The sequence below is a fragment of the Lepisosteus platostomus genome, chromosome 7, assembly GCF_059453375.1.
Source record: "Lepisosteus platostomus isolate fLepPlt1 chromosome 7, fLepPlt1.hap1, whole genome shotgun sequence".
Classification (NCBI taxonomy): Eukaryota; Metazoa; Chordata; class Actinopteri; order Semionotiformes; family Lepisosteidae; genus Lepisosteus; species Lepisosteus platostomus.
The window spans coordinates 35509104-35535867 of NC_142617.1; the positions used below are offsets into that span (position 1 = coordinate 35509104).

Sequence of the window (26764 nt, forward strand, 5' to 3'; positions counted from 1 at the left end):
TCAGTGTTAAGTACTTTGTTTTAAAAGCATGTAGCCAGTAGCTCCTCACTATTTTCTTCGAGTTTATACTGTAGATGTTTTGTTTTTCAACTGGTTTGTTGTCTGTTCATGTCTCCAATGTATTGTGACTTTTTGTCGGTACAGAAGGCCTCTTAATTAACACACAGATGTGAATGTGCGCTGTATGTTCAGTGCCTATTATCAGCATAGAAGGCAACTTCATCATGGTGGCACCTATTGAATTTGGGGTCTCCGTGACTTTTAGGAAGCAAAAGAGACCATGTTTAGTCTGTGGAGCCTTCTTCGGGTGTCCTTTAGACTTTTAGAAAGCTGCATACAGGTATGCAGTTTCTGCACAAACGGTTAGTCAGAACTCTATGTTGTCGTCACACAGCCCTCTAAGATCACAACTAAAGATGTGTGCGGGAATGCAGTCATTATGGGTAAGAAAAAAGAGACACAAAGCAGATTTATTTCATTTTTTGTTATACGATGTTTGTGAGAAGAAACGGCTTAAAATTGCAAGGACTTTTGGAAACAGGGACCCCAATTCAGAAGAGCGAATGCTTATCACCGAAGCATTTTTTGTATCAAGGAAATTAAACAAACTACCTCAAATAGGTTAGCAAGGCCTGAGCCGTGAGCAAGGCCCTTAACCCCAGCTGCTCCAGGGGCACCGTGTAAATGGTTGACCCTGCACTCTGACCCCAAGCTTCACTCCCCATCTGTGTGCCTGTGTGTCTCATGGAGAGCAAGCTGGGGTATGCGAAAAGACAAATTCCTAATGCAAGAAATTGTATATGGCTATATAGGTTTAAAATCTGCCAATCTGCAGGACAATAATTAGTAACATGAAAGCTACACGGATATTGATTAAAAAGATACTGGGTTTTAGTGGGAAATTAACAATGAATTCTGAAATTGGAAAAAAAAAGTTTAGAAAAGTCTCGTAGGGGATTACTCTACTTTAATATGGAAATATCTAGAAAAACATGACTAATTTGTTAGTAATATGGGAGTCATGTTATGACAGTTGTTCGCATGATCAGTAGGCCTATAGAAGTCACTGCTGAGTTTTTGCGCACATCACGCGTACAGTGTGAGCCTGGCTGGCTTGATTTTAAAGGTTACGCAGTGCGTGTTAATACGGTACGCAGGACTAGGACCGGGATTTCCAAACCGCTGTCCCTGTATAGTGATCTGGAACTGTTCTGTAGCAGGTGCTGTCCTGTCCTTTGGATGAGACGTCATATTGAGATCCTGAATATTTTGTTATTAAAGATCCCAGGGTAGTGCTCGAAAGAGCATGTGTATAAACCCCGGTGCCTGGGTAAATTCCACTCTGGGCTGCTACTATCTGGTCTCTCTAGATTTCCCCTTGATTCAACTGGTGAATAACATCTCACTTCTCCATCTGATCTCGTTTGTAAGTGGGGACTGCAGCCGTGTAATATAGCTACCGTGCGTCACCCGGGTGGAGCACCATTTCAGTGGATAATGCCAATAATTGTTCAGCTGACGCCCAGATCCGGGACTTAATTTCAGTGTGTATATAAAATGTACTTTTATAGAAATATGGAACGCTTTTCAAATTTGCGAATGAAGCATGACCAACTGTCCATTGAGCTGATCTTTCGGAATGAAATCGCAAATAATTATTAAATCTGAACTCTGATGAACGAGCTCGTATTTTAATATTTATTTTTTAGTATACTGTATGTAAGACACCATTATTTGAATTCCCCTTACAAATGCCTGATATTTTTTCTTGATTTTTTCGTTTTTTTTAAATGTTACTTCTGCACATAGACAATTACGAGGGTACCAGATTTAAGAACTCAAAATACCCAACATACAAAATCCTAAAACCAACCTAATGGACTTCAAGATCAACAGTAAACCACTAAATCAGGGGTGTCCAATCCTAGTCCTTGATCTGCCCAGGTCACTATTTTAACTGGGCCGAATTTACAGCTTCTCTCAGCTGTTAAGGTGCTGCTTTAAAGAGACCAAGAAAACCTGCAGACACACACAGAAACATATTTATCATCTTGCTCCCCATATACTCCACTGGGGTAGATTGATAGTTTGTTTTAATACTTTTATTGAACATTAACTAATACAACCAAAGGAGAAACGATATACAAAGGTATAAGTGAAGAAAAAATCACAAAGAATACGCTTCTATTACAAATTGGACACAAGGAATTAATCATTTTTTTGTTTCGTGAATGTGGTATCTATCCCATATTACTAACATTAACTATACTTATATCTAAACATTTCTTCTATATGATATGTTGCAAAGTATAACATCATACCAAAACTCCTTAGATCCAACATTCACATTTTAATACTTAACGATAAAGTTTTGCACTCTGTCTAAAACAACAGGTAACAAATAAATGAGAGAGACTTTACTAGCGATAGGACCCTGGGTGGCTCTCTCCTACGTCACCACACCCGCCTTGCGGCGTTTTGTTGGTGCGTGAAGCGTCAAACGGTTCAAAGAGGAAGCAAGATGGCGGAAAACAAAGACGGAGGGGAGACTGAGAGCCCCGCAAGCAACAATCCCGAACCTTCCGGGGAGGACGACGGCAGCAACCCGGCGGCGAAAGAGAGCGACGCCCTCGTCATCATAGACCCGGTCCCGAGTGCCGAGGAAGAGGGTCAGCCCGACAATAACAACTCAGGCTCGACTCCGAGCAGGGACGCTGGGGGAGAGAGCAGCGGCAGCCCAGCCAACAGCAACACCGAGAACACCGGGGACGCCGAGGAGCCCGCCCCGGCCTCCACGTCGGAGGTGTCCTCCCCTTCCCCGGCACCAGCGCCCCCGGCACCTCCGATCAACCTGCTGGATACCTGTGCGGTGTGCAAGCAGAGCCTGCAGAGCCGCGACTGCGAGCCCAAGCTGCTGCCATGTCTGCACTCCTTCTGCCTGCGCTGCATCCCGCAGCCCGAGCGCCAGATCAGCCTGCAGCTGCCGGGCCCGCACGGCCAGGACACCCACATAGGTGAGTCGGGAGGTGGGGGGGAGTTTGTAGCCGAGGATCACTCTGGCATCGGCTTTCTGGAGGTAAGAGGGGGGGCAGCTCGGCACGGGTATCGGCAAACCACGTCGTGCGGGGCTGACTGCACGGTTCCTAGGCAGCTTTAACGTTTCCCAGCGGCAGGGCACACTTCTAACAGCAGCGAGTGGGAAGCCCAGCCAAAGCGGCGAGTCGATGGTCTCGTTGGCCAGCCATGATGTGTAACATCTGGGCTTGACTGGCCAGCGGCAGCCGATTTGGTGTTGCGATCGTGTGGTCTTTCACACGGATCTCGATCGCGCTGCTGGCCGCTTGCCGAGCTGTAACGTGCTGCATCTGTATTCTTACAGTTTTTCGGCGCAGGACCCCTTCATTTTGGCAAGCAGAGTGTCCCTACAGTGCTTAGAATGACCGAGAGGCGTACGTGAAAGTGCCTTTTCGTGTAGTGTTTTTTTTCCTCCCTTCAGCACATCAGCTGTTGTGATCGAATTCGACTCCCCGCGGATGTATGCCTCCCCCCTGCTTGTGCGCATGTGCGCCGTGATCTTTCCATCAAGTGCTGCCCGTCTGTCCGTCATGGTCACCTCGCTGCTCGCTGGCCGTGGAGGTTCCGCCTTCATGCTTTCGGGCTGAGCTTCCCTGCCGTGGTCAAGCAAGCACGCCTGCTAACCCACTGGGGGGGACCGCACGGCCGAGTCTGATCTCAGACCGTCCCTCACGGACTGAAGTCCTCCTGCTGGCTATTGGTAGCCAGGCTGGATGTTAAGGTCTGTTCAGCCACAAGCATGAGCCCAAATTGTAGCCCTGAAACATTGCTGGAAATAAACACTGCGTCGTCGGGCAATCGCAAAAAAACAACAACAACACACCTTTGAGTGCAGAAATGGGCAGCTGAAGTTGGCACATGGTCTACCGTTTTAGTGGTCCTAAATCTGAAAGTTTCAACGTATCTGGCGACTTCTGGCCGAATTTTGTTCTACCCATGTGGTTTGGATTAATGGGATGCTACAGAACTAAAAGTGCTCATCAGAGGTAAACATGAATGTTTCTTAAGGGAGACCTAATTCAGATAGTTCATTGATTTGCCACCTTTGAAATTCGAGCATCTCTCATGGGTGAGCCGGGTTGCTCCTGTTACCTTGTAGGTTTCCTGTGTCTGAAACAAATATTGGACTTGTTGTGTATTTTACACGGAATGTAACACCTCATACCGTGTAGTTTGATGTAAACAACTACGGACAAGTCTAAAGGTAAACTGTTGTTTTTATTGTCATAGCCTGTGTAACGTATGTTAACAACTGACTATGGTAACACTGAGGCTGGTTTAAGGTTTAAATATCCTCTTTTATTTGGAAGAAAGTGGAGGTTAGCACTGGGTACAGTCTGGTTGTGGTGTTGTAGTAAATGATTGAGATCAGCATGAACTAGGAAGGGGCTGTGGTGGAGATTTCTCTTGCTACACATTCCTTTATATTTATTTTTGAATGCAGATCTTGTAATGGTTGCTTATAGTAGTGCATGGACTGGTACCTATTGCTAACAAGACCCACTTGATGGTGATGGTGTCAGAATCCGGGCTGTCACATTTGGATGTCAGAGAGTTTAAGTTTTAAGACCACTAAAGTACATTAGTCATTAAGTGCCATAAATTCAAAGGTAATTCTTGAATACATTTGCTTCCAGTTTGCTTAAACTAGTGATATATACTAGAGGGTTATGTTTCCTGAGGCTATTAAATGGCTTTAAAACCTTGAAAGGTGTTATTCAAGGTCTTCTTCTAATGTATTCTTCATTAATGGTTAAGATATGTTATGCATTGCACTTAATATTGAGTGTACTTAATCGTAGTATTGTTCAGTTGTGGAATTTATCTGACTGCAGCTATGATTGTTGAAGGACTAAACACTAAGATTTATGAATGCCCCCTTTTTAAAAAGGTAATTAGGTTACAGTTTCATAATTTATATATGTTTTACTATTGCATGTCACTACTTTGACGATAAGAACGATCGGTAATTCTGTGACTCCTAAACCTGTTGCTGGTTTAGGTAAATCTATAACCATTGCTTATCCTGTGATAAATACTCAACTGAAAAGGATGCTTATTTTTCATTTTTAATTTGAATGTTCAAATAAGAATGGACATTCAAATTAAGCAATTTGTAGTGTGCTGTGCAAACGTTACTTGTATTAAAATGAAATAGAACATTGTATGCCTAATTTTCATTTATCCTCCTGTAGTCAAACACTTAAGCTACGATGTATGCACACTGTAAAAAAAACTTTATTCAAATATATATCCACATAAGGCATTGGGATATTATCCAGCTGAGTGATGTCTTATTTAGCTGAAGGGCGATGTGTTTGTGTACAGTTTTAAAATCCCCACTTAACAGGCACCAAAGCAAACACTGTTAAAAATGGTTTTGGAGATGAAAAGGTCTGTTTGTGAAATCGAACACAAAATAGAGAAGACGGACACACAAATTAGGAAGCCTGGTCTTGCTTCCCATGTAAGGAGTAGATATACAGTAGCGATGCAGAAGGCTCATAAGTTTTCTTTTGGTGCAGAAGTACGGTGGTAAAAATGTTAGTTTTGTTGTATTTTGGGTTGAGGTGAGTGGGAATCCTTATTTTAATATTTGATATCTCAGTGATTAATGGTGTAACACTAACCTCCTCCATCCAAACACTAGCTAAGTAAGGTTATGCTCCCAACAGAGCATTAACCCCTGTGCTGGAGTATCATACCAGTGGAATTGGGTGGTTCTTGAGCAAACTAGTGCTGTTTGCACAACTGGATCTTGTGTTTTCCTGTCTCGTCTTTATCTTAATATCTGCACGTTAACGCAGTCTTTCCTCCAGGCAACACTACAGGCAGTGGAGTCCTGGACAGGCTCTGAAAGTGGAGCAGTTGTCAAGGAGTGGTTTGAAGAGACACAGCTGGATGTTGAAGCAGATTTGTCCAAGCGGAGAGATGACTGATGTTAAGTGACGCGGGTGTGACGTGCGAGTTGTCCGCCATACACCCTACCTCTTGGGGTCATCTCCAGTTTTTTTTTTTTCCACTTCCGTCTTTCAAACCAAATCCCAGTTTCATTTCTGTTTTTACGCGAATTGGAATTGGGATTTGATTTGAAAGGGGGAATTGGAATTGAAAAACTGAAATTGGCCCCAGCCTTGACAGCTGTCTGTGACAGGGTTTTGTGGCAGTCATTGCAGAAATGGCCAAAGTACTGGCTGCGGCAAGTGAAAACGGAGCATCTGGAATGTTTTTATTGCAGCACAATGGATGATACTTGGATTCTTTGCAGTGATGCCAGAGTAAAGTCGTGTTGGCTTGATGTACTGATCCTCAGGTACAATTAACTGAAACTTCAGAGAATTCTCATTAAGACTGAGAATAGGTTGTTCCTGAATTTCCAAATAATTCACTATGTGCTGTTTTTTCATATAGTAATTGATATCTTTTTAATTTTTATTGGTAGTGGTAACATGCTTTTCTTGCATTTAGCAAGTTGTGCTGATTTAAATTAGTTTAAATGTTTTCCATTTGCAGTCCCAGGGGATTGAAAACAGTGATGTGATGTGATTGCACATGTAGTGGTTTATGAGCAGTTAATGTTGAATCATACAAATATTCATGGGGCTTCTATATCTTCTTCAGGCTAAAATAATGCATTTTCCTAATACATGCTCTCAAACTGGAGAATGCTAACATGATAAATTATCGAAACAAAACATCTTTTATGTTCTGAGACATTACTGTTTTTAAAATAGCATCTGCCAGATAATGACAGAGTTAGTCCCAGTGACTTTGACTCTGCAGGATGCATCTGGAGCAGACTTTGATCCTTTCTTATGCCACAAAAGAAATGACATCATTATTGAAGTGTGGTGGCTACTTCACCCCATTTTTCTGATTGCTCCAAGTTTTTGGTTTTCCAGGTTTTGTCCGGAGTGCTCTGCAGTTCATTTTACAATTTGATTACAATTCAGCCACTTAATACCATGAGGTCTTATCCAACCAATAATTAATGCTGAGCTTTTATGGCATTTTATTTATTAAATTGATAAGAATTTAAGGATTGGAAATGGTATTCCTGAGTACTATATTTTTTTATCAGAGACTAGATTGAAAACTGTGCAGAAAATAAGAACATTTGGAACCATGAGAAAGCCATTTTACCTAACTAGCCCTTTGGATAGTGTTATCTTAGCTGTTTTTTTGAAAGGAGTATCTTTAGAGTATAACTTAGAGTATTAACTTGGACACCATGGCTGTGTAGCTTGTTCCATACTCTCACAACCCTTTATATAAAGATGTGTCTCTAGTTTTTGTGTTTTTAAATGCATTTCCATGCAGATTGCACATGTTCTCTGCTCATTCTGACGAAGTCTGCTGAGTTGACTTCGTTAGTGTCTTTTTTGAGGATGTTGAATACTTATATCAGGTCCCCTCTAATGTATTCACAGTACAGGAAACAGAGTGATGTTGAAGCTTTCTGGATTATGAGAACTCAAAGAAATGTCACTTGTTACTGCTGCTGCTGCCCCGTGGCTCTGTGGTCCTGGGTTTTTTTCTGGTTGTTTAGTTTTTCTTGATTGACCCAGAGAGCTTGCTGTGTTGTCTTGAGGTCATGGCCTGCACATAGTAGTGCACTAAGAAAAAGTATTCATTTCTGCTTGTAGGAACATAACAGGTCTTCAAAATTGTCTTTAATGCCTACAAGGAACAAATTGTTCTGTTTTTGCCAGCCTTAAACATGTTCTGTAATGAAATTGCAGTAGAGACAGTCTTACCTATTATGGTGTTGTAGGAAGCAGAAATGATACATTTTATCCATGGTTTGTCATGGCATTGAAACTTTACAGTGATGCTTATATTACTGCCTGTTAGATATGAAGGGGGTAAAATAAATTTAAAATACCTGTTCTGAAGATAGTGAACTAAATTATTTTGGTTTACAGTGTGTGTTTACACATCTTGGGACATCTGCATGTAAATGGAGTTGTCTGTTCAGTTGGTGGCAGGTTTAGATTCATTAATTCTTCTGTTAATGGTGTTATATATATATAGTGATGTCTATTTTGCAATGTCATGAATATTGTCAGACTGAAAGATTACTCCAGCTCTGTCGAGACTTTTGGTAACACTGTGAACTGATTATGGTCATGCTAAATGCGTATATTCTTAATGTCTTGTCGGATCAACTGATAAGATCAGTTTTTATAACTGACTTTCTTCAATGCCACCCAACCAAAGCTTGTACAGATCTCAGTTTAAACCTGTGATGACTTTTGTTTGTGAACAGTTTAGTTTTAATATTTCAAGACAGAACTGTTCTGCAGAATATCCCATCAGTGGTACTCATTCAGAGTAACTGGAAAGCTTCTTTGCAGGCAACACGCAGAGCTGTCACAGTAAAGCACCGCTCACTTTGCTTCAAAAGGATCCATAAAATACATTAAACTCGTTAATTATATTTCAAATGATAGGTAATCAAAACTTTCACTTCACTGATTGTTGAAAAAAAAATTGCTCGTGCATATGGAAGAAACTGCTTTAGTTTCATTGTGGACAATACTGACCGGTGTTTGAGTTGTTATTCTAGCTGTAGGGTCCTTGCTTTGGGTTGTAAGAGGTCACAGGTTCAAATCTCAGACAAATTTTTTAATGTTCCTTTCCTTAAATACACTCTGAAACTGTGCAGGCAGAGACCAAAGCAAACGTTTAGTTTCTCTTAAACTGGAGCTTAAGAGCATTAAAATGAAACGGGAACAGGAGAAAGATGCAGCTGGTGGAGACTGAATGGCAACTGTGTAGGAGATCTGCTTTGAAACACAGAAAGGTTTATCCTTAGGGTAGTCAAAAACTAAAAAAACTGTATCCTAAATTATTTACTAAATCAGTTAAGAAAAATGGAAGGGAAAAGAACGAACTATATAAAACATAACAAACAGCATCTAGTTAAAGGAGAGCAATGAATTACAAGCACATGACATTAGGCCATGAGAATTTGAAAGGAGTATTGTAAAAGATTGTTTCAGCATTCCAACAGCAAATAAACTGTTAAGGTTGAAGTAAAATGCTCCCAAACCATTAATGGGAAACTTATAGACGAATATAGTGAAGTGGTTAATGTACTTAATTAATATTGCATTCGGATGTTCACTAAGGATGCCAGTCCCATGCAGATAACACCCCAGGTCCTATATTGAACCCAGGGCCCCAGCACTGCGAAGCATCAATACTTACCCCTGCGCAACTATGCCACCCTCATTAATCTTTATTAAAAGGCTAGGGCTGTGCAGAACAAACACCTAACAACTTGCAGGAGCTTAGCACACTAATGAGCATGAGAAAGACTTTCTAACAAGGAGCACATGAGATGCTCAGGAAGGGGAAAACAACAGCAGTGTAATTGGGAGGTGGAGGACAGAATGCACTTGGCTGGGTTCCTGAGATATGATAATGAATAGTAAAAACATCTGTTGGATTGAATAGCTTTCTGTAATATGAACAGCTTTTGTGACGCAAATGAGGTGTAATACGCAGCTGAAACAGTTTTTGATTTTTGAGAGCTGTTCATATGATGGTGGACTGTCACTGTACAATCTCCCTGTCTGCAGATTGAATAAACCTGGCTCTCATTAACTCTATTTCTTGTTTCTGATTCTTAGTTTGGGTTCTAGTAGTTTTATCGAATAAAATTCAATTAGGTGGCTGCTTTAAAGTTCCTTCTTAGGTGACCTAATAGCTTTGATTTGTGTTATATTCCGTCCTGTCTGTTTTCAGAGGTTTCTTTGAAATCATTTTAAAACGACCTGCCAAATGGGCGATAGCCTTTAACACAGAAGTCTTCCCTTTTCACTTTTCACTGGTGGGCTAAAGCAGTGTTGGGTTTATCTTCAGGTTATGAAATAGCATTCATTTTTGGATGTCTGGTATCATTACAGGTATCAATTGCTACAGCAGTAAATTACTTCCCTTTTGCATTGATCTACAAACAAGTCAAGTGTTTTGTGGCCTTTTTAATATTATCATGTTTTAAAAACAGTTGTAGAAAGACTGATTATCACCTGTAATAATTAAAGAGTTTGGTTGTTCTTGTGTAGGGTCCCTGTCTAGCAGTTATCTTAATTATTACAGGTAAAGTGGTGGTATGCACAAAAGTATAGTATAGTATTCTGGACATTCGCAATGTGAATTGAAAAACAAATTACTGAGCCGATGATAGAGCCCTGAATTGCAGGAGCCCTGTTACATATGCCAGTAACTGTAGGAATTTGCTTCTAAAGAATTTGACCAGCAGAAAGCATTGTATAGCCTTTTGTATATGTGCCAGTCCAGGACATAGAACTCATTTGCTGTCAGTAATGGTTTGGTAAGACTCTTTCATGGACAGTCAAACCTAAAATGCTTCAAAATCTGAATCTTTACATTCCTAGCATTAAAGCAAATGTAGTCTTATGATTTTTTCCTCTCTTTCAGGCTTTTATCTCTGCCCTTCTGCTTTCTTTCCGTACTCTGCTTTGTTGGGTTGTGCTTTTGATCCCTGGATAACTCTATAGTGGATTTGGATTGTCTGGAGAGGTTTGCTTATGGACTGAAAGTGAATGGCATGGCTGCTTAACCTTAAGGAGCTCCAGGCTCATTTTAGCACACAGTAAGTATAGGGAGGAATGGGGATGGGTGAGCAGAAATAACTACCTTTTCTCAGCTAGTCTACTTGATTGAAACTCGGATGGGGCATGAAACATAACGCTCCACTCCTATCAAATTAATTAGCAAGGTTAGGTTTGCATACAGTCCTTTCAAGTGTCACTTTCTCCAATACAAGGCTTTGGGGGTAGCCGAAGCCTGTCCTGGCAAGCAGTGAGCAAAATGCAAGATAGTCCATCACATGGCACAAGTCTAAGATTTGTGGCTTCCCTAGTGACAGCACAAACACTGTTCTGTTATTCTGTACTGCTGTCTTTGACATGTCTCAATATCACCTCCCTAAAAACCAGAGACACTTGAGCCTGCCTTATTTGCATTGTTTTGTAATTCTTATGTCACTGTTCAAATATCTTGACTGGTCACTCAATGGTAGTGACCCAGATACAAGCCGTTGGCAGTTTGTCATTTTGTTTATTGTTGCTATAAATATGTGATAAATTAAGACCACCAGACAGTTCCCTCGTTGTAGCCTTGCTTTTCTTTTGATTTGTGTAATTGGTTGTCTGGCATGTTTTACAGATGAGTTAATTGCTGATAAATTGGGCAAAAGAGGACTGTAATTCTGATAAATAAAACCTTTTTTTATTTTTGTATATTTAAGTCAGAATACAAAACATCTGGGCTAGATTTCAAATTTCAACTGGAGCTGAATTCTGTGCTTAGACAGCAGCATACTTCAGAAGGGCTTACATGAGATGAGAAACCTGTAGCTGTCTGGGTGCTATGCCAAGTGCCTTTTCTATCCTGAACATCAGATGTGAAGTGCAACGTAGCAGCCCACGTCCTTTTGTGACCCCATTTGTTTCTTGGTTAATCAGTCCTTCTTTGCTCTTTATTTACTGGTTGAAGATCTGTAGCTGTTTGTGATAGTATGTTTTGTTATGAATGTTCTTTGCCTTAAAAAAGGCAGAGGAGAAATACACACAAAAGTTTTTTTTTGCTGTGTTCTCAACATGACAGATGAAGAAAACAAACAATAGTTTGTTGTAGATGTGACTCCCCTGTAGTCAGGTTGGATCTGTTTTATGGACTCGGCAGAAGAATATGGAGAAACTGGAATTTCTCCTTTTGTTTTTGCAGAAGGTTTTGAATTTGTAAGAACTGAAGGATCAGAAATGTGATGGGTTGTCTTTACAGAGAGTTGGATGCTGTTCTTGTCAACTTTAACTTGCTCTCCATCTGAAGGACACGAGAATGTGTTTGAGATTGCTTTGATGGACATGGCAAAGTGTAGATGCAAGTGAGGTCAGTCTGGTCTTGAACACTGGTGGGGAGTAACATGCATCACTTGATTGAGCTAATATATTATCACCTTGAAACAAAACTAGAACCAATGTGAAGATAAATTGGCTACTGCAGAAGTCCAAAGGACACGAGGCCTTTTCTGCATTGAGTGAAATTATAACCTAATGTAATGTTGTATGTCCCATATATGGGTGTAGGGATGTTAACCAGGTGTCCTGTCCCAATTTTACATTGGCCTTTACCAATCATGGCCTCCTAGAAGTCCCAACTGATGAATTGGCTTCATCACTCTGTTCTCCTCCCCACTGATAGCTTATGTGTGTTGAGTGTTCTGCTGTTGCATCATCCAGGTGGGGCTGCACGTTGGTGGAGGGGACTCCCCATTACCTGTAAAGTTCAAGTTCACGTTTGTCATTCCAGCCATATACAAGTATACAGTGGAACAGAATATTGTTCCTCCTGGTCCAAGCAAATACAGACAGGACACTGACAAGACATTGTAGACAGGATACACATAGTGCAAATTACTAAGGCAAATACATAATACAATATACACAAAAACACTGGGGGAATTTGATATAGCTGGTCAAGGTGCTCTCAATGGTGCTTCTGTAGAATGTGGTAAGAATGGGTGGGGAAGGTTTGCCCTTCTCAGGCGGTGCAGGAAATAGAGCTGCTGCTGTGCTTTCTTGGCTAGCGAGGTGGTATTGAGGGACCAAGTGAAGTCATCTGTAATGTGTACACCAAGAAACTTCTAACTTCTGTCTCCACAGGGGTGCTGTTGATGTACAGTGGGGAGTGATCAGTGCAGGCCACCTGAAGTCAATGATTATCTCTTTTGTTTTGTTTACGTTAAGAGATATGTTATTTGTATGCCAGTCCACTAATTACTAAAGTAAAGCACTTTGAGTGAAGTGTCCACTTATAAGTAAGCATTATTTTTAAGTGGGGGACAATCATATTGTTGCCATATTACTTAGTACTTAACGTTGAGGGGAAAACTGTTTTACTTTGTAAATCTTCTGACCGTTTTAATTTATTGATTGTACTTGCCTTCATAGCAGGATAGTGACTTAATTCCTTCATAGAATAAGTATCTTCAGCATAGTATATAGGAGAGCTTACAATAAATGTCGTTGATTTCTTTAAGAGGTGGCCCTGTTTGGTTAGCAAATCAACTTTACAAGGATTGACTTCTGGGTGAGGGTTTATTGGAGATCATCTCTTATTTCACTTTAGGCTGATTGTAAACATTGGCTTTGTTTCCGTGTCTTCTGGTTTTACTCAGGATATCCAGGATGATCCAAGTAAAGAAGTACTTTGGCTGTCATGTCAGTGGAGGGCGGGTATAGGTCAGTATTTCAATTAGCCATGTGTAGGGTCAGCAGTAAAGGTTTCATGCTAGTTTTAGAGCCCCTAAAAGTCTTGTCTTGTTTCCATGAGTGGAGAACATTTGCATCCTCTCTCTGGGTAAACTGTACAGCACACAGTCTGGAAGAGTTCAGAGGAGAATGTGAATCAAAGTAAATGTGGTGGTATGGTTAAATCAGTAACCCTATAAAACTTCAGCTTTCCAGTCCAGTTTGCCATGGATGAATATTGATTGCTTGTAAATTTAGAATTGTAATAGATTCCTTTTCTATATTTCCCTTGCTGTCTGGATTGGGAATTGTGGTTATACCTTTGCTCTGGAGCTTTGTGCCTGGAAGCATCAATTAGCATCTCCCTGTGCCTTGGCATTTAATATATAATGCACAGGTGTATAGTGCACAGGACAATTTGGAAACCAGTAGCCTCACTGTTCAGTTGTTACCTTTTTTATACTCGAGGAAAGATCATAAGTTGTGAGAGATTTTGGGTACATAAGCAGCATAGGTTTCAAGTTTTTCCCTTAAGCTCATGTATGAAGGGATCCTCTATTGTAGACAGATACTTGTGTGAATTGTCATGTAAAAACTCCAACATTGGTAAACAGGCCCATTGAGAACGCCTCATTATAAAAAGACCCCCTTGTACCTATACATGCTTAAAATTGGATTTCAGAATAAAACTACCTTATTACCTTTCTTAAGAGTGATTTTACAAGTGTGAGAACATCATGAGCTTTTTGTTCTGAACTACCTTTGTTGTGCTCAAAACCTCATATGTAAGGCACGTTTATCTGAAATGCAGTTCACCTGTCACCCAGCAGAAAACACCCAGATAATGGAAGAAAGGGTAAATGATAGGAAGACTTTTTCATGGATAAACATTTAAAAATATATATATTATTCAAGTAGAACTGTGGGCTTCAAAAGCCAGGCGATCTTAATTAGTTGCTTTAATGAAAGATCCCATGTATTGCAATTTTTGCTGTTTGCGAATGAAAAAGGACAGTTGTAAGTTGAACATTATGTAGTCTTTCCTTTAAGGTTTTGTGACTTATTAGAGACTCCAGGTTAATGATTGATTTGTTGGGAACAAGTGGAATTGAACTGCTCTTGCTGTTATTGTAATTATGCTGGGAAATAGCGTACCAGTCTTTCCATATATAAACTATACCTATTTTTAGCACTCAGTCCACTTTTCCCCACAAACCTAATTTAATAGTTGCACAAAATAGTTGCAGAAAAAATTGAGGATGTACTTATTTTGACTCCTTTCGATATAATAGCATTTGTTTAAAATGGTAGCGATCATTGTATATGTAACATTACATTCCTTCATGTCAAGTTTGGTGGGATTATTTTGTTGTCTCTCAACATATATACTTCGGCTGTTTCCCATTGCCACTCCTAGGTGGATTTCAGTGTACAGGCTCTTGCAAATACCACTTTAATGCTGATGTTTCTTTCAGAAATGGTTTTGTGGTTTGTGTTATTTACATAAGGGTATTTCGTCATGTTTGAGGTTCGAAATGCCAGCCCTGATTCTTGCCAGCAAACACTGTTGTCTGAACTCTGCCCTGGGGTAATCATATTGCTCAAGTACTGTAGCTGTCAGTCCATCTATCAGGTGGCAGTCCCTGCACAGATAAAGGCAAGTTCAGGCACTTCATCCCGTGTGCTGCCTACTAATCTGAATTTGCTTCAGTGAGCTGTAGTGTTTAAAACCACAACAGCTGCAGTGTCACTGCACACATGCTCAGGCTGTAATCTGATAAGCCTCTCTCCAGCTGCAGGCAGCTTTATTCAATAGCACTGCACAGTGCCTGTTGCCTCGGGGACTGAACTGGCTCTGAGCAGCTCAAACCAGCTGGAACCGGTTTGTACAGGAAAGAGCTGGTTTGTGTTGCATACAATCACCTTGCTGGGCTGAAGGGGGGGGGGGGCAGGGGGAGATTCTCACTGACCCCTCAACTGGAAAAATACACAGTTATTAGTTGACACAGTTTGCATGCCGTGGCTAAGTACAAATGGGGAGAAAATAAGTGTCCTGTCAGTTCTTCTGTCCTTTAAGAGTTAAGATATTAATGCTTTCTGTGTGTAACATGTAGTGCTCAGTGTACTATTGCTTACAGAGGCTCATGAGTTTAAAGAAACCTGTTACTGTGAATCATCACACAGCAAATCTGTTATTGCCACATTTAATGGCTTTTCTTTCTATTACGGTAATGCATCCATATATGTTCAGAATGGAAACCTAGGTGTTGAATCCAGTCAGTTGTGGTATGTAATTAACATTAACTTACCAATTCAGGAGGCATTGAATTTCTTATCTGTAAATGTACATAAGTAGTTTGGTTTGGTTACCTAAATGTTTTTTTTCTAGTTTGACAACCATGGCAGTCTGTATACAGAGTGTTGTTTAATTATAAGTGCATAATATACTATTAAAACCTTAAGGAAGGACAAAGATTTGGACTTGCTTCATTTTTCTAAAGTTGTGAAAGTCAAGTCACCTTTTGTCTTCAAGATGTGTGAAAAGATAGGCTTGCATTTACACAAATGCTGTTAACTTTTGGCACCAGTTTCTGATATATAGCAATCATGCTCTAGAGGTGTCATATGGTAAATGCCTGGATCAACACCTACTCTGGCCTTCAGAGATGACCAGCTTTGAAGGTGTTATGTTATAGCTACTTTGAAAGGCTTTTTTTTCTCTCAAGTCTGTAATGTCATTTTTTTGTAACTGCAGAGATGTTGACTAATCTGCTTTAAAAATCTAGTTAAGTCAGGTTCTGAATAAGATAGGACTGAAGCCAAAGTACCACTGAAAATGTAATGATGCAGTAGGGCTGGGCGATATGACCTCAAATCAATGTAGCGACAGTTTCCCACATTTACCTCAATAACGAAAAATTAACGATTTTTGTGAAACCCTTGGAATTACATGATTACACGATATGCTGAAAGATCATGTTTTAAATATGCAGAACTATTAAACTTAGTAAATGTTAGGCACCACAGTTTGAGAAAAATATTTTCTTGAGGGCACAACGCATCTCTTAAGGGCTTTAACGAGTCTTTTGAAACCACTATGCTCCACTGTAGTTATGTGAACCATGTCCTTCGCTGTGTAGTATTTAATGGCGTTAGTCGTCTCGTTGCATCTGCGTAAATCTTTTGCATATTGAGTGGCATTAGTGAATGTTTGTGTTGGAGACAGCTGTTTGGGGGAATCACTTCGGCCTTGATTTGTCATGTCTTTTTTGTCAGTATAGAAGCACTTTGGGATGTGAAGTGCTATAAGTGAAAATCGTTATGTAAATATTGGTTAAAGGAGCTGCTGGGTATAGGGTGATTATGAGCTGGACTTTTTTTCCTTTTATAGAGACATTTCTTATTAGTACCTACATTTTGGTAGGTTCAGCTTCTTTTTGACCCTTGAACTCTTGAAGTGTGTGTAATGTTATCTCTGTTTTCTCTCCCAGTGAATGTGATGCGCTGCCCAGTTTGTCGACAGGAGTATAAGCAGACAGACCTGGTGGATAATTACTTTGTGAAGGACAGCTCTGAGGTTTCCAACGGCTCAGATGAGAACTCAACACAGGTGAGTGGGCACTTCTGAATTGGGGAAACTGGGTTACTCTGTAAAGTGATTTCTTCATAAATTCCTGAGCACTGTGTTATTATCCATTATCCATTAGTCTTGCACTTTCACTGCTTGTAATACCGTGTTTCTGCTGTCCAGCCAAGGGCCTGAGGAGTTCGTGTTTCATGAGGACTGGAGTTTTTGCCTTGAGACTTAAATTGTAGCATCAGTATTGTTGCAAGTTGGGGGAGAGGCATAGACAATTGAAATAAGAGGCTAAACTTTCAGATATAAAATCTGTGCATCAAATTGTAAAACTTTATAACTATCTTTCTAGTATCTGAGAATATTGAGTGGTAAGGTGTATTATCTCTTTGTTCTGGGCACAATGGTGTTTATGACTAGGAATTGAGTACCTGAGCCAAGCCTTCAACAGAACCAGTAAAAAAAAAATTAACACTGTAAATGAGGCACAAGAACGAGATCCTGCACAGGACAAATCTCCCTAAAAGAATGCTAACCAAAACCCATTTCCCTATACCTAATAAAAACCTGGGAGATGCTCCAAAAAGGAAATAAATATCCCCACCACAATATCGATCTCTTTTCTAAATTTCAAAGATTACTCAGAATAACTTGGTGAATTTGTGAGATCTGTCATGAAAAGGTAGAAACATAGGTAGCTGTGTCAGCATGCGTAGACTGAAAAGGAATAGGTAAAGGTTTATAGGCTTCCACATTTTCATTTCAGCATAAAATAGAATGTCTAAAATGCACAATGAGTTTCAAACTAAAACGCATGAAAAGAAGTTTAATTCCCAGGCATGTATTTAAAGTCTTAAAGGGAATTTATATCACAGTCTGTTTTAATCAAGATGTTATCAAGAGAGTACATACCACCATCCTGTTTAATTTTTAAAGTCTACAAGCATGAGAATTCCTTTTGACTTATCTAACTTATTTAGTAGTAGGTGACTGAGCCAAGATAAGTGCCATTTGTTTGCTAGAAGCCAGGGTATTCTGTTAGATACATGGCTAGGTATCTTAAGAACAATTTTTATGACTCTGGTGTTGGTGGAAAAATGTGAGTGATTGCACTCTCAGTGCACTACTCAAGGCCCTCAAGGAACTCATAGTCTATAGTTTTGAGGTGTTTCCTTTGCTGCAGTTGAGATAAGAGGTCAAAGGGTGTTTCTCATGATATACTTAAGTTCAGGTGTTGGCATGTTCTCCTGCTGTCTGCCTGGGTTTCCTCCCACAGTCCATAGACATATTGGTAGGCTAACTGACTTCCTGGAAAATTGGTACTGGTATGTGTGTGCCCTGTGATGGACTGGTGTCCAGTCCAGGGTGTATCCTGCCTTGAGCACCTTGCTTGCTGGAATAGGCTCTAGCTCCCCCATAACCCTGTATTGGACAACATAACATAACATCACTTTATTAGCCTATACAATTTCTTGCATTAAGAATTTCTTTTCGCACACCCCAACTTGCTCTCCATGAGACACAGACACACAGGGAGAGAGAAGCTTGGGGTCAGAGCGCAGGGTCAGCCATTGTACAGCGCCCCTGGAGAGCTGGGGTTAAGGGTTAAGCCTTGCTCAGGGGCCCAACGGAGTAGGATTCCTCTGCCGGCTGTGGGATTTGAACTGGCAACCTTCCAGCCACAGGTGCAGATCCTTAGCCACAGTGCCGCCGCTCCGCCCACAGTTAGAAAATGGATGGATGAATAATGAGGGATAAAAATTCAAGACCATAAATACAGTATACATACAGAGAAAAGGAAGATAGGAATGAGAATGAAACTGAGAGAAAGAATATTACCCCCTCTTCCTCAAAGCTTGCGTCGTGCAAGAGGGTCTTGTTCTATTCAGTTTCAGAGACCAGATTTTGGCTAAGTAATCTGAACATTACTGTGAACTTGCAGTCTTGTTTCCTGTGTTGCAGAATCTGCAAAAAAAATCTCTGCTAGTTGGTAATTGATTTCTGGAAAGGAAGATTCCCCTTTGCTTTTGGCACTCTGTTGTAGAATGATGACAATTGCTTACACTTATATAGCGCTTTTCTGGACACTCCACTCAAAGTGCGTTACAGGTAATGGGGACTCCCCTCCACCACCACCAATGTCATCCACCTGGATGATGCGACGGCAGCCATAGTGCGCCAGAACGCTCACCACACATCAGCTATTAGTGGGGAGCAGAGCAGAGAAATGAAGCCAATTCATAGATGTGGGTTATTAGGAGGCCATAATTGACAAGGGCCAGGGGGAAATTCGGCCAGGATGCCGGGGTTACACCCCTACACTACCCTGGGATTTTTAAAGACCCCAGAGAGTCAGGACCTCGGTTTTTAGTCTCATCCGAAGGACGGCACCTGTTTACAGTATAGTGTCCCCGTCACTATACTGGGGCATTAGGACCCACATAGACTGCAGGGTGAGCGCCCCCTGCTGGCCCCACTGACACCTCTTCCAGCAGCAACCTTCGTTTTTCCCAGGAGGTCTCCCATCCAGGTACTGACCAGGCTCGCACCTGCTGAGCTTCAGTGGACTGCCAGGTGTGAGTTGCAGAGTGATATGGCTGCTGGCCATATGATGGATAAAGGTCTCTTTTTGTCCTGTTAAGGTGTTGCTTTCATGTTTCTTGGTGATGGGGCTAGAATACTGGATTTTCTGGGTATGTAGGATGTACCTTCTGGAACACAGATTTGTACATTCAGTGTCATGAAACAGTGTTCGCCTGATTTCCTCTATTAGTGCAGATTTGTGACACTGAATGTTTTCAGGTCTTCAACCAAAATCTAATATTAAATAAAGGGAACCTGAGTGAACAAATAACACATTTTTAACTTATTTCATTTATTTAATAAACAGTTATCCAACACCAACTGACACTGTGAGAAAAAGTAATTGTATAGTTAAATCAACCCAATTAAAGGGATAATTTAGAGTCTGCTGTTTAAACACAGCCAGGCTTGATTACAGCTAGCCCTGCTCAATATAAACCTCACTTTATTTTGACTCTTACCATCAGAGTCAAGTTCCAGCACAAAGATTCAACAAGCACATTATGCCACGATCATAGGAAATTCCTGAAGAGATCAGCAAAAAGTTGCTCTGGGACTCCACCAAACCACAGTAAGACGTAATCTCCAAATGGAGAACATTTGGAACAGTAGTGAATCTTCTAAGGAGTGGCCGACCTGCCAAACTTTCTCCAAGGGCGCAGCGTAAAATCATCCAGGAAGTCACAAAGGATCCTAAAAAAACATCCAAAGTACTACAGGCTTCCTTACCTCGGCTAACGTCAGTGTTCATGACTCCACAATCAGAAAGAGACTGGACAAAATTGGGCTTCATGGCAGAGTAGCAAGGTGGAAACCACTGCTAACCAAGAAGAACATAAGTGCCCGTCTCTCATTTGCCAAGAAGCACCTGGATGATCCCCAAGCCTTTTGGGAGAATGTTCTATGGACAGATGAGTCAAAAGTGGAACTTTTTGGACGACATGGGTCCCATTATCTCTGGCTTAAAGTAAACGCAGCATTTTACAGCAAGAACATCATACCAGCAGTCTAACATGGTGGTGGTAGTGTGATGGTGTGGGGATGCTTTGCTGCCTCAGGACCTGGATGACTGGCCATAATTGAAGGAACCATAAATTCTGCTCTGTATCAAAGTTCTTAAGGAGAATGTCCGGTCATCTGTCTGTGAGCTGACACGTAGTTGGGTCATGCAGCAAAACAATGATCCAAAACACAAAGCAAGTCAACATCAGAATGGCTGCAAAGCTAAATTCAAGTTCTGGAGTGGCCTAGTCAAAGTCCAGACCTAAACCCAGTATAGATGCTGTGGCAGGACCTGAAACATCAGTGTTTCTGAATTAAAGCAGTTCTGTGACAAAGAGTGGGCTAAAATTCCTCCACAGCCATGTGAAAGACTGATATTGAATTATAGGAAGCGTTTGGTTGCAGTTGCAGTCGCAGTGGTTGCAGTGGTTGGGCGCAACCATTGAAGTATAAGGGGGCAGTTACTTTTTCACACATGGGATATGAGTGTCGGATAACTTTATTAAATAAATGAAATAATCAGAGTTAAAAGTATTATTTGTTCACTCAGGTTCCCTTATCTAATATAAGATTTTGTCTAAAGATCTGAAAACATCCAGTGTGGCATTAAAATGCAGTAATAGCGGAAATCAGGAAATACTTTCACTGCACTGTATGTGTCTTTGTGCAGCTTTGTATAGTTGTCTTTTTTTATTGTTAAAGCCTTGACCAAGTTTGAGTCTGATTTATTACTCTCTCACCAGAGCTTTGCCAGAGAATAAAACATGTACTGAGCCTGCTAGTTTTAACTAAGAGTGTTTACAAAGGAGGGAAGGCCACTCAGACCATGTAGCTTGGTCCAGGCTCCCCCTCCCTTTGTGATAAGTGCCTCTTACTCTCTTGAATGTACTTTCGCCTAATGTTTTACTGTTTATCTTGTTGGCTTTTAAACCTTAGAGGATTTGGTGTACTTGGATCATGTCCCCAGGTCCTGTCTCATCAAGATTAGAGATTCATTGTTTTTATTCTGTCGATCTTGGTGACCAATACTGTTTTTTTGTATTTTTCTGCATGAGGTCTTAGTAATGCATTTTATAAGTAAGTTTTAAAACTTTAATTATTAATGTGGTGCTTAAATAAAAATGCAGATTTGGTTAATGCACACCATAAAGCAGCAAAGTGTAATACAGGAGTACAACTAGGCTATCAATAGTATAGTAAAATAAGGTTTCAACTGTGCTCAGTTTCTTGTTTTAACAATTTTTAAAAATACTTCAGAAGGATGGTCATGTGTCCTTTATCCTGATCAGGACATTTAATACTTTGCGATCGCGATTGTCTGCTGTGGCATTTGTGTAAGCGAGTGAGTTCTACCCTCTTTTTGCTGCGGTGCAGGTGTGCACAAGCTGTGAAGACAACGCGACTGCAGTGGGCTTCTGTGTGGAGTGTGGCGAGTGGCTCTGCAAAACCTGCATTGAAGCTCACCAGAGAGTTAAGTTCACCAAGGACCACAAAATCAGGAAGAAGGAGGATGTCTCATCAGGTAGTTTCCTTTGTAATGATAACAGCTCTGAACTTAATTTGAAAGCAAGCCTGAACATTAAATTTAAGGTAAAATATATTTTGAGGTGGTACAGTTTGAGATGCTTCCAGAGGAGCCTACAATACATGGAAATTGCGTGCTATACAAATCCCCAGATTGCTTCCCATACAGGAGGGGGCTCCCTTCTCCCTTCATTGAAAAGGGTGACAAGCAATAGCCAAACAGATGGAGAAGAGAGAAATTGCTTCACCAGCAGAATTAAGAAGGGAGAATTTAGCCATGATGCCATGGGCTTAACACCCCCATTCTTACAAAAAGTGTCATGGCATCTCTTAATAGCCCAAGTAGCCCAGACATGAGTAACTTTTCATCCAACAGCACAGCACCTCCTGTCGAACGGTCTCTTGTCATTACACTGGGGCTTTGCTTTCCAATATCAGGTCCCGTAAGAGTCCCACCTACTGGTGTGGATAGATTCCTCATAGAAAGGTAGGTAGAGGATAAGTGCATTTTTATCTTGTTTACCCAAGTAAGGGACAGAAACTGCTTCAGAGAAATGTGTATATGCATGTGATCATAGACCTTGGGGGGGTTTGAAGGCAACTGTCTAGTGTTTTGGCAAAGCATAGCAGCTGAATGCATGATGGGTGGTGTTCCAGCCTCCCACAGACCCCTGCAGGCTCTCGGTGTGTGTGTGTGTGTGTGTGAGTGTGTGTGTGAGACAGCTCTCCTGGGAGCACCGGCCTCTTCACTTCCAGCACGGCTGGTTGCCATGGAGATTTTGCAGCTCTACCAGCTGACATTTCTGATAAAATGCACTGATTTTTGTCTTATTTTCTGCTTTGCTTTTTTTCCAGTTGCTCAGCAATATCACAAATGTGCTGCACTTTTCTTTCAATATTAAGGCACAGTTTCTAAACACTCAAGGTGTTTCATTAGGATGGTATGCTTGAAACTCTCAAGCATAAGTTCATTCGGCAGTACATTCTGTTAGTGGTTGTGAACAATGAGAAGATGATGGACTAAGTATGGATAGTCTAAAAAGCACTGAACAGGGTGTAACATCCTATTCAATTCAGTTGCCTTTCCAACAAATCTCAATCAGGTACAATTGGCTCAAGATGTGACCGTGCAGGTAGTGGTTCAGATGCACTGTTCCATACCTGCGGGACATTGATGCTGCAGTCACTGCAGAGAGGAATGGACATGCAGTCAAAATCCCGTGATGCCGTCAAGCTTTCTGGCTAATTGACACCCTCAGTGTACATTCACTTAGTTACTATCTTGCCAAAATATACTCAGGTATGAAGAAATATTTACTTGCAAAAAATCTTTTTTGTACTTAACCATTAATTTGCAGTACAGGGCGGGCAGCTCTCTACAGACATACCTGCTTGGTGACCTAGTAGCATCGTCGCATATTGTAGGTAATTTAATTCTTTACGCTGTCTTAACTATGACTGCCTGAAATGAATTAGCATTCGGTGAGGCCGTCTGCAGCTCCCTGTGCAGAAGTAGTTGCTGTAGCTTCGATATTTTCACACGGTAGTAGATGCTGAGAGAAAGCAGGAAAGCTTAGCAGCAGGTGGTTCACAGGAATACGGTTGTGTCCTCACCCCCTGGGTTGCAAGTTATTGTTAGCTAGGATGATGGATAGTAGCAAATGAATGAAGTGGTGGCAAAACAAAAGAATTACAGCGTCAGCTGTTGGTTATTTCGTTGTTTCTGTACTTTTGTTCTTACTTCTAAATTCATGTCCGTGTAAGTTACCACTTGTCCTCTGGTTTGTGTTCTGTTCTTTAGTGTTGCTGAAGTATTTCTTTTTACTTTTTCTGAAAACATCCATTGGATGGACTTTATTGCTTTTGAAGATTTTAAATTCAGCGTTCCCTTGCTTTAACAGAATAATGGGGGGGATGGTGCCCGTTATTGCTGTGTGTACATTAAATCACAAATAACTTTTTTCACCCCAAACACACTATTTTATGAGAAATGTATATTATCCATATATGGATCTTTAGAATATTATTTTAGAAAGGGCAGTCAACAGAGTCAATGAAAATTGTTCCTGTGCTTTTATCATAAACATGCAAGCTCTTTATTTCATGTATCATAAAAATAACATTATTAAAGCATACTAAACACAAACACCCAATTGACCTACAGTACCTCTGTAGGGCACCACTGGTTTTTAAACCTGTGCATTTTTAACTTATTTGTGCAAATTCCACAATTTCTTATTTTACAGACAAAATTTCACTTTGGCAGAATTGGTCCCTTAAAGCAAAGTGTGTTAGACTGAGGGTATACTGTACTGGGATCAGGGCTCCTCGTAGATTTCTCTGTTCAAGCAAAAAAGGTTCAGTTCTTTTAGCCTGTCAGTATACAGTACTTCTTTAAGGCCCAGAATGTATCTGGTTACTCTTCTCTGGACTGATTCCAGAGCAGCAAATCTTTATAATATGGTGGACAAAATATTCTACTTGGATTTTACTAGTGCATTGTAAATTAACACCCCTTTGATAGAAATTCTAAGCTTTTTACTATAGATCTTATTATTTTATTTGGATTTATTAAACATGCTACCATCTGCATTGGTAGTGCCAGATTAGGAAATACTTTTATTAAGCCTTATTGTGTCCTGAAAATGTCAATGTTTATTATTTTTTTTCCCACCAAGCCTACAGTGATTTTTATCTTAATTAAACAAATATGACCATAATCTGGATTATCACCCATCAGTAAACAAGTACTTGTGCAATACTATTGTGAAAGTTACTCTGTCTGTCCCCTCCTCTCTCCCAGCTTTTGTTCTCCCGCTACATTACCTTTGCTTACTGCCCTGTCTTTCTCATACCTGAAGAAGGCTCCACGGCCGAAACGTTGTGTTTTCTTTCTTCTCTTTTCAGCATGGAATAAACCTTTTACTTGTTCCTTTGCATGCTGACGCAGCTACCCACCTGAACTGAAATTGATGAAATTTGCAAAGCTCGTGGGAAAGCTAAGGTTGCTGCTGGTTAGTGGGGCTAGTAGGGGGGCATTCACCCCCATATCCCCTGTGCTCCTAATGTACCAGTTTAGTGACGGGAACCCTAGACTGTAAAAAGGCCCCATCCTTTGGATGCGATTTAAAGGTCCTGACTCTCTGTGGTCATTCAAAATCCCAGGGCATTTCTTGAAAAGAGTAGGGGTGTTTCCTGGTATCCTGGCCAAATTTCCCACTGGCTTTTACCAGTCATGGCCTTCTTATAATCCCCACCTATGGCTTCATCACTGTTCTCCTCCCCACTGATAGCTGGTGTGTGGTGAGGGTACTGGTGCACTAAGCCTGCTGTTGCATCATCCAGGTGGTGTTGCATATTGGTGGTGGTGGTGGAGGAGAGTCCCCTTTACCTCTAAAGTGCTTTAAGTGGAGTGTATATAAGTGTAAGCCATTATAAATTATAATTATTAACCAGTATTCCTCAGCCTAGTCAATTTTGTCATAACCTGTAACCATAACATATGATAACCTCCTTTTCAAGAATTGCGGAATGTTTGATTCATTCAGGACTGTGACTTTTCCATCTTGCTGGGGTTTTTAAAGATGTTTTTTTAAGATTAAAGGAGAACTGCAGTCTAAATTTCTCAGACCGGTTAATAAATCTCAGTAACAAATTTAATTCATTGCCGGTATTAGAAAATTTGACTAGTTCCGAATTAAGTACAACATCATGTACTGTTGCAAGTTTGTTGTCACAAGCTCCTGGTCTTGCCGTGGGCAAGAGCGAGAATTTCCTTGAATTGTGACGTGATGCAGCCCCTTCCTGCTCACTAGTCAATGTAATGACTCATGTAATGTGGCGTATGAGCAAACAAGTACAAGGTTGTGCAGCAGACATTTAACTGCAGATATGTTCCAACATGGTCTGCATGCAAAGTTAACAAGTGATTAGTTTTTGTCACCAAAACAGTCTCAATCAAGAGCAATATTTCTTTTGAATTAAAAGTGTTCACAAGCCTGCCTGTTTACAATATAATAAGGCTGCTTCATGTCACTGGACGTTTTGCCGCCTTGTTCTGAATCGCAGAATGTGGTGCTGCTCTTACCTGGAAATTGTAGTCTATTTTGTGATGTAATTTTACAAGTCACTGTGTACATTTTACTTTTATTGTGGTTTGAAATACTCATCAGCACCTTTCTCTTTAAACTTGTTTCCTCTTTGTTAGGTGCTGAGATGTGTCCCACCATTGGTTAAGAGTTATTGAGAGTTATTTATAGTGTGTAATGAAGAGCCCAATGCGATGCTGAATCTAGACTTGTCACATTGTGCTATACTCTGTTGCTCCTAACGTTGAGTTGTCTTCCTGCAGAGTCTGTGGGGACCTCTGGCCAACGGCCTGTCTTCTGCCCAGTGCACAAGCAAGAGGCACTGAAGCTGTTCTGTGAGACATGCGACAGACTGACCTGCAGGGACTGCCAGCTACTGGAACACAAGGAGCACAGGTATGACTGTATCAGGTGGCCTGTAAAGTCCAACACAGAAACAGTGTGCTAGATTATTTACAAGCCTTTACATATTTTCTGAGGAAAAAGAGAATAGAACACAATATAAGGAATGGTGAGATTACTGAAGACCTCAATTTTGTTCTTAATATTTGCATGGGCAATGTGTGAGTTGGTCCAAAATGTATAATCGCAGACAAATAAGGGTTGCTAAGTGTTAGAGCAGCAAAAAA

At 40.8% G+C, this 26764-nt stretch overlaps 1 protein-coding gene across 4 annotated transcripts in view; it reads left to right on the forward strand.

Moving 5' to 3' along the window:
- Nucleotides 1–2493: 2493 nt before the first annotated feature.
- trim33 (tripartite motif containing 33) overlaps nucleotides 2494–26764 on the forward strand; it is a 47720-nt gene continuing 23449 nt past the window's right edge. For all 4 annotated transcript variants that reach the window (XM_088640020.1, XM_088640023.1, XM_088640021.1 and 1 more), the window contains exons 1-4: nucleotides 2494–3014; nucleotides 16853–16971; nucleotides 21898–22045; nucleotides 26399–26531. In XM_088640020.1, coding sequence (XP_088496146.1) covers nucleotides 2522–3014; nucleotides 16853–16971; nucleotides 21898–22045; nucleotides 26399–26531 — 893 coding nt within the window. In that variant the 5' untranslated portion in view covers nucleotides 2494–2521. The remainder of the gene's footprint in view (nucleotides 3015–16852; nucleotides 16972–21897; nucleotides 22046–26398; nucleotides 26532–26764) is intronic.